We start from the raw sequence: 8,070 nt of genomic DNA on the forward strand, positions 1-8,070 counted from the left end.
TGCACACAGTTCGGGGTAATCAGATACTGGCATCTGTTAATATTATTTTAAAACCACACAGTTTGGCACCTAATTGTGTGAAATGATAAGAAATGCGGACAGTTGCATCTCCACAGAACAAAGTGAAAACGGAAAGATGAGTTGAAAACAGTAGTTGACACCCCCTCCCCCCCCCCCCCCCCCTTATCGGAATTAAGAGCAAAATCTTATCTGCAACCCCTTCCCGTTCCCTCCTCTCCTCTCCGTTGTTTTGAAGCTGTTTCTATATTTAGTCTGTCTGCTTCGGGACGTCGGCGGGTGGAACCGACCGACCAGTCGGGCATTCTCGGTCGTCTGCTCGACTGACGTCACCGACAGGGATCCGCTCTTCGGCTCTCTCCCGGCCATGAGGAGCTCAACGTGACAGCGCGCTGGGTACAAGCAGGTCTAATAAGTACCAGCACGGTGCGGGTATGTAGAGAGAAAACGCTCCACCACAGGGACTCTGTCATCCTGCCGCAGGTGCACGTGCCGCACACCAGACCCGTACAGAATGAAATTACACGGGTGTCCACGCCACATTGAGCGCGTGACACTTGGCAGGCTCTGAAAATGCGGAGAGTTAAAATGAGTGGCCCGCTGGCCGCACTGAAACGTTGAGACCCCATAGATAATTATCGCGTGACTTATCGTGTCGCAACTGTTTGTCTCGCGCGCATTGAGCCCAGTGTAAGTATGTTAGCGTGAGAAAATAAAGCGTCTAAAATGAGCAAAGTCTTGGAAGAGTTTTTGTAAACAAGTGTTGCAACTTAATGATAAAAGCTTCTTCTGCGTTATAATTTCTACATGTTAACTAGTTTCGCTTAATGTTACCACACTTTTTTTCATCTCAAAATGTAGGCCTTTTGCTAATACCCAATAATAAAAAATAAAAAAGTTGTATTTCAACGTCGAGGCTATAATATTTTATGCTACTGTTTCTATAGTGCAGCTTACTATGAAGCTTACTATGCCAGTTAAAATGGGGAAAACGGCTCCACGCTTCCTAACTGTCCAGGGGAAATCTGTTGCTCTACTTTCTGCCTCCATAAACACGCTCTGCTCTGCAAACACGACTCAACCCCCGAGATCCGAAGCGTGGTGGTACACGGGACTCGGCTCCGGTGGAGGAGTACTACACAAATGGGTGTGCTCCAGCAGCAGAGAGAGGGGGCGGAGCGAGCGGGGAGGTGAGGAGTTGAAAGCACCGTCCAACACGTGAGGCTCATGTGACGGAGCGGAGTCTGTGTCTGTAGCTGAGAGACGTGCCTGCAGTCACAGGGTTTATTTAACACGTAGTCAGAAATCCACCCAGCTCTCACACATTGCGCCGGGCGTGGAGCCTCCCTAGACATACTACTGAGTCCCGGACCTCAGGGCGACAAAACTCCAGCTGCGCTCGACTGCAGCTCACAACAGGAAAACACACTCACACTGGATAAGAGGAAATACTTTTTTCTCCTTTATTTCTTTTATCTTGGAAAGTTTTTTTTTTTTCTCATTTTGAGTTGCGGCTGCTGGGACACATTTTGGAGCTTTTTTTTTTTTTTTTTTTTTTTTAAAAAAAAGCATTTTCTTCAGGTTTTACATTTAATCGACATGGAGAGGATTACCAGCGCGCAACCACCTCCCTGTATGCCAAAACACCCCTCTCTGGATATAGCTGACATGCAAGGGTAAACGAAGCAATTTCTATTACTTAAAAAAATGTCATTCTGCACTTTATACTGAAGCTCTGTGAAATCAACTAATTTAATCTTCTCTCCAAAGAGTGGATTTTCCAATTTATGTGTATAAACCCAGGAGGGGCATGAAGCGAGATAATGAGAGCAAGGTAAGTTCTAGTTTTTACAAGTGTAATATATTTAAACAGTTACATCTGAGCAGAATTTCACTGACCACCTTTCACAACCCTCTCCAGGAGACCTACAAGTTGCCCCACCGACTTATCGAGAAGAAGAGACGTGACAGAATAAACGAATGCATTGCCCAACTGAAAGATTTATTGCCAGAACATCTTAAGCTTACAGTGAGTATTATTTCTGCATATGGCAGGTTTGCTAACAGCCAGGGAATCTGAGACGCCACATGGTTCTGCTGAGCAGTTTGTTTGCGCCAGATTTTCAGTTCAGTTTTGAAGCCTTAAAAAAAATATTTATATACATATGTCTATATTTATTTTTTAGTAAGAGAAGAACTGAATAATAATAATTTTTAAAAAGTTTAATTTTTTAAATTTTAATTGCAATCGTACTTAAAAAAAATTCATTTAATTTATTTGATATTTTAAAATTTGTTACTAGAAGTTTTTGTACGTGTGTACATGGACTGCATGACTTCCCCGGTGTTCCAGACTTGTTCTCTGTTCAGCTGCAGAATGTGTTACATAAGAAAGATCAACATGCTTATTGAAGGTCTTCCTGTTTTAGACGCTGGGTCATTTGGAGAAAGCTGTGGTGCTGGAACTCACTCTCAAGCATGTGAAAGCCCTGAGTTCTCTCCTGGAGCAGCAGCAGCAGAAAATTATCGCTCTACAGAAGGACCTGCAGCTTGGTAAGTTTGAGTTTTCATTTTTATTTTTCTTATTTGTTTACGGCTGTGAAGTGGAAATGGTACAGAGGCATCACTGGGACTGGCACTGTGTGGTCTGTTGTGTTTTATTGAGGTAAAACTTGCTGTAAAGAGGATTTAAACTTTTTTTTTTTAATCACCTAGGTGATCATGGAGGTGACAGCGCTGAGAGCAGCGAGGAGATGTTCCGCTCTGGCTTTCACTTATGCGCCAAAGAGGTTCTGCACTATATGGCCACCCAAGAAAGCAGCAGGGACTTGACTCCTTCGCACGTAATCACTCACATCCAAAAGGTAGCAGCGGAAGTCCTGCAGCATCGAAGCAGCCTTCGGCCGGATGAGGATGTGGGCTCTTCTGAAAAAGTGAAGAAATCCGCCGGACAGCCACAGAGGGCCTCTGAAGGCCCTGCTAAGAACTGCGTCCCAGTCATTCAAAGGACTTATCCCCACGGGACAGGGGAGCTGAGCGGTAGTGACACAGACACTGACAGTGGCTATGGGGGAGAACATGACAAGCGGGACCCCAAAGCCCAGTGGTCAGAAAGCCACTCGATGGAGGGGGAGCTCAAGCATTTGGGATCTGAGCGCATGGCCAGTGCCATCAAGCAGGAGGATGATGAGCCTCGGGCCAAGAAGCTGAGATCGGACTCCCCGGAAGATGAAATTCTCTCCAGTCACACGACAGGAGTTCCTGGTAGTTACATGAGCTTCTCCCCTAACCAGAACCCGTTTTGCCTTCCCTTTTACCTCATCCCCCCCGCAGCGGCGGCAGCAGCAGCGTATCTGCCCATGCTGGAGAAATGCTGGTACCCTGGGGGCTTGCCTGTCATGTACCCAGGCATGAGCGGTTCTGCAGCAGGCCTACCCCCAGAGGCACTTCCCTCGTCTCTGATGATGTCCATGTCCCCGAGGGCAGGATCTCCAGTACACCACCAGAGTCGCATGGACTCCCCCACGTTTCACAAAGCTTTAAAGCAGGTCGCTCCCTTGAATCTGGAAACCAAAGACTGAGCAGATGTGTCACAAATCGTGTCCTCTGAATGTCGAATGGGATAAACGAACACGAAAGCACTGGTATCCCATTAAACAGCAGCTGTAGTTTGACCCATTGTGTCCCACCTCCATCTATCATGAGCTCCTGAAGTGAAATGAGACTTTCTGTGGGGATTCTGGCATGGCCACGAGAAGGCTCATGTTAGACCTTTTGCATGGCTCTGAAATACTGTGAGTTTTAATACGGTCAGTTTAGAGTGCACGAGGGAGCGCGCAAGTGTTTTTCTGCAATACCTGTCATCTCAGCACTTATTGTTGAATGTCAAAGGTTAACCTAGAATGTAAGGTGTAGACTAACCCTTCCACACACAAACACACACCCCATTTGAAAACATTTTGGAGCTATTTTCTTTGCGCGCGCACACAAACACACACGCCAGTCTGTAATGAATGTAAAGATTGAACAAAAGCTCCGTCGTAGATGCTGCTTGAATGACTTTTAAGGATGATCTACTTTCAGTGTTTGTTGCTCCTGTAACTGCAACAAACTATTGTTTTAGACCTACCACAAAAAAACAAAACAAAACAAAAATATTGCCCCTTTAACTCCTTCAGTTATGGCAAAGCTAAATGAACGCAGAGTTTAGAGTTCAAAGAATTCAGGGCGTTGTCGCCGTACGAGGTGTGTCACTCATGTCTGTCGATGAATGATGTGGCCATACACGCTTTTATGATTTAATTTGTTGCTCATGACTGTTTGTGCATTTTTTTTAGGTGGAGTTCCTGTGAAGCAGTGTCTTGTAATTATTTCTTTTGCTTATACTACTCGTACATCTCTATTTTTGATACGTGACCCACTGAGTGTATTTTGTAGGGAAAGGCTGAGGGAGCGATTGGCTGTACGCTGCGACATCGTGTACAGTATACATACGGCGTCAGCCTGATTTGCATATTGCCCACTGCTTTCCAGTCGAGTCCAGGCCTGTTTTTAGCTCATGCTGTTGCCTTTACTCGTTTTAACACAGACACAAACAGTGGCAGGTGATTCAAACGTATTTGCTTTAAATGTGTCTGTGGCAAAGAGAGTGAATGTAAAGTTCAAACAAATATAATAGTTTTGTATAGAAAGAGGTACTTGGGATTTTTATTTTGAAATGTAACGCAAAGGATGTACATATTTTGTATATAAAGTATTATTGATATATATTAAAGTATTAATAAAGCTTTTTCCCCTCCCTGTGGAATTTGTGTTGGACTGCCTGTTGGCTTAAACGTGTTGTAGCCAGCCACCCTGACAGTTTCTCATAACAAGGCATACTTACATAACACTTACATAAGCCATAAAGCAGCACAGTCTCTGTAAATCAATAGCGTGTCTTAGACTACTGTAAAGGTTGTGAACATTTTCAATTCCGAAGGATATCTACAGAAATGTGCAAAGGAATCGTTCATATTTATTTAACCGTCGGCTATTACAGATGAGTAACAGTGGAAAGGAAGAACTTGCCATTATAACCCACTAGTATGACGATCCATAGTGTGAGTCTGAATCCTGGAGATAATGTTCCTAAAAAAGAATAAAGTGGGCATGAACTTCGTGTTCACCGAATTACGAGAAGTTTACCTTTTGTGGTTTAATTCTCAAGTGGGCCATACCAGTGTCTGGAGATAAGATGTGTCTGGCAGCTTTAGAAGACCACACTGAAAATGGTATTTGAGGTTATGAGGGAAAGGACTTTTAAGCCTTTGATTTACTTTCGTGTTTAATATGGAATACGTGTCTCCGCCGACCTTCTGCCGCTCGTTTGGGGGCTGTTTCCTGCGTGGTAATGTAGCTGTAGTAATAGTGAAAATAAAAAGGCCGATATCATGAGCCGCTTACCACAGACTACGTCTCCATGAGGCGCGTGGAAATGACAGTTTTTCTTTTCTTGTAAACAGTATGTTGATTTTTTTTTTTTTTAATTTAGTCTGCAAAGACTGTTAAGGTTGCAAATGCGCCTGACTAATCCAACCATGCGACACAAGCGCCACCTTGTGGAATTAGAACTTCATTTCGTGTGATAAATTTTAATAAGAGCAAAATATTTCAGGGAACGTTTCAGTAACGATTACATTTTATAGAAGTTTGCTGAAAGCACTCATCAAAATAAAATACATTCTCACTGTTGCCTTGGTCAGCGTGTGTTTGCAGAATTTGCAGAAAACTGCACTAATCAATGAATAGTAAGTCTCTCAGATTACTTCATGGGGTGTGAAATGGGTTTCCATTAGTAATGAAATTCAAATACTTTTCTTTTACCCAACTCATTGGTGAGGTCAAGTTTTTCCACCGGTAGCTAACAGCTGTTCACCAGCACCGAACAACGAGCAAATAAAATGACAACAGCTGACCGATTTAGCCGTTACTATACTTCAGATATTTTTCTCATGATTTGGTGGAACCAGACCAGAGTCTAATAAGCCTTGGATATAATCAAAAACAACATTTAATTGTGCCACTGTGTTTTTAATTGGTTTATTTACTCAGCGCATTCTTAAATTAAAATAAGTCTGGGGATGAATACCTGACAAAACAGGCGGAAGAATGTGGAGCTCTGTGTGATTTTTGTTGGTGTGCTGTACAGAAGATCCACAAGGGACTGTGTTGTCTCTATTTCCGTTCACCTTGTACACCTCAGACTTTCAGTACAAATCCAGGTCATCCTACTTACAGAAGTACTCTGATAATTCTGTAGTGGTTGAACATATTAATGATGGACAGAGGAGGAGTGTAGAGCACTAGTGGATGATTTATGGAGTTGTCTGAAAGGAATCGTGTGCTTCTGAATGTGAATAAGACTAAAAAAAAAAGAAGATGGCGATGGACTTTAAAAGAAAGAGGACGGGTACGTGGCCCGTGTCTGTCCTGGGACAGGATGCTGACTTGGGGTGAAGAGGACAAGCCTGAAATGAAAGACTAACACAGATGCTGTGTACTCACAAGGGACGAGCAGGCTGCCCCTAAAATGATGATTTATTTTATTTTATTTTATTTTATTTTATTTTATTTTATTTTATTTTATTTTATTTTATTTTATTTTATTCTGCCTGTCCCGTTTGGTACTTTAGCAATCAGAATTATTGTCTGAAGGCCAAGAAAGATGCCCAATGAATTAATTTTACCAAGTGGATCATTATGGTAACTTGATTGACCTTTGTTATTATTATTATTATTATTATTATTATTATTATTTTATTTATTACAGACTGGACAGACATGACTGGGGGATGGGAAAGGGAGAAAGAAAGGGAGGGAAAGAAAAACAGAGGAAGAGGGACAGTGAGAGAAGAGAATGAAAAGAAAACAAGCAAAAAGAGAGCAAAACAATATGGAGACCACAGCAATAACCTAGACAAGTGTAAGTAACAATAAATACTAAATTTTGAATGTTATTTTGCAGCACGCAAGACCGACAGCGCACGATGTGCTTTGAGGTAGCAGCCAAGAAAGATATAGTTTGTGTCTGTGATCACCCGTGTGTACACCTGTGTGCACACCTGTGTAGATGAGTGCGCTTGTATTCAAAAGGTTTCTCCATGTGAATTTCTGCTAGAGGTTGTGGGGACCCATAGCCCTGCCCCCCAGGGCATGAAGCAGGCATGCAGGAGATCCAGGCCCCAGACATCCAGAAGCCCCCAGAGCGCGAGAGCCCAAGGAGGACCATCGGAGGGGCAGCCGCGCCACCCTCCCGGAAAGAGCTGAGGAGAGCCCGAGATGTGGGGTCACCCAGCAGGGACGGTGCAGAAGCCACAGGGAGCTGCAGTGACGTGTCCGTGGGCTCCGCCAGCTGCCAGAGCAGACTGAGGCCTGAGGTCCGAGAACCCCCCCACCCCCCAGAAGGGACCCAACTGAGCCACAGGCGCCAGCCCCTGCCAAGCAGGCACCGGTAGTGAACCGGTACATACCTGAGCGCCCAGTCCTGGACAGCAAGAACCACCAATGCACCGACGTCTGAGGGCACCTGAGATGTTCCCAGATCGTCTAAGACCCGACCTGACACAGACACACACATACACAAACATGCATTCCCACCCTCATGCACACATATATAAATACTCGACACTCGCCCAACATGGAGACAAACCGAAATGGACACTGTACACACACTCACACTCCCCACACATACTCTATACCCAAGAGCTGCATCTGAGACCAAAGTGGAGGTTTGGCCATAATGCACAGCAGTACCTTCAGCAAGAATCAAACACCTCAAACCAACTGTCAACTATGCTGGTTCAAGGGTGGTGATTTTTTCAAAAAGAGCTTGTTCTGCAGCCACAAGAGATAGTCATCTTGCAGCTGACAAACTCCTCTGCATGACAAAGTTTTCTAGAGTCAAATGTGAGGCCGTTTGTCCGACAGCTAAAGCTTCTCCTAAATTGGGCCATGCAACAGGATAATGACCCCAGGTACAGAAGCAAATGTACAGCATGGAAGCCCAGACCT

The 8,070-nt window shown here is 44.2% G+C and overlaps 1 protein-coding gene across 1 annotated transcript; it reads left to right on the plus strand.

The window, feature by feature from the left end:
- Positions 1 to 305: 305 nt before the first annotated feature.
- bhlhe40 (basic helix-loop-helix family, member e40) lies at positions 306 to 4,825 on the plus strand. Its single transcript, XM_084927586.1, has 5 exons — positions 306 to 1,694; positions 1,789 to 1,852; positions 1,940 to 2,047; positions 2,448 to 2,571; positions 2,734 to 4,825. The coding sequence occupies exons 1-5, from the start codon at positions 1,618 to 1,620 to the stop codon at positions 3,597 to 3,599; spliced, it is 1,239 nt and encodes a 412-aa protein (XP_084783712.1). The 5' UTR covers positions 306 to 1,617; the 3' UTR covers positions 3,600 to 4,825.
- The last annotated feature ends 3,245 nt before the right edge of the window (positions 4,826 to 8,070 follow it).

This window comes from Perissodus microlepis, chromosome 5 (genome assembly GCF_051167445.1).
Source record: "Perissodus microlepis isolate ML-2025 ecotype Zambia chromosome 5, ASM5116744v1, whole genome shotgun sequence".
Taxonomy (NCBI): Eukaryota; Metazoa; Chordata; class Actinopteri; order Cichliformes; family Cichlidae; genus Perissodus; species Perissodus microlepis.

Excerpts from the sequence above, each read along its gene's own strand:
- bhlhe40 (XM_084927586.1), top strand. The coding sequence starts at position 1,618 with ATGGAGAGGATTACCAGCGCGCAACCACCTCCCTGTATGCCAAAACAC. Across the intron at positions 1,853-1,939 it reads AGCGAGATAATGAGAGCAAG|GAGACCTACAAGTTGCCCCA; the intron begins GTAAGTTCTAGT and ends AACCCTCTCCAG. Across the intron at positions 2,048-2,447 it reads CAGAACATCTTAAGCTTACA|ACGCTGGGTCATTTGGAGAA; the intron begins GTGAGTATTATT and ends TTCCTGTTTTAG.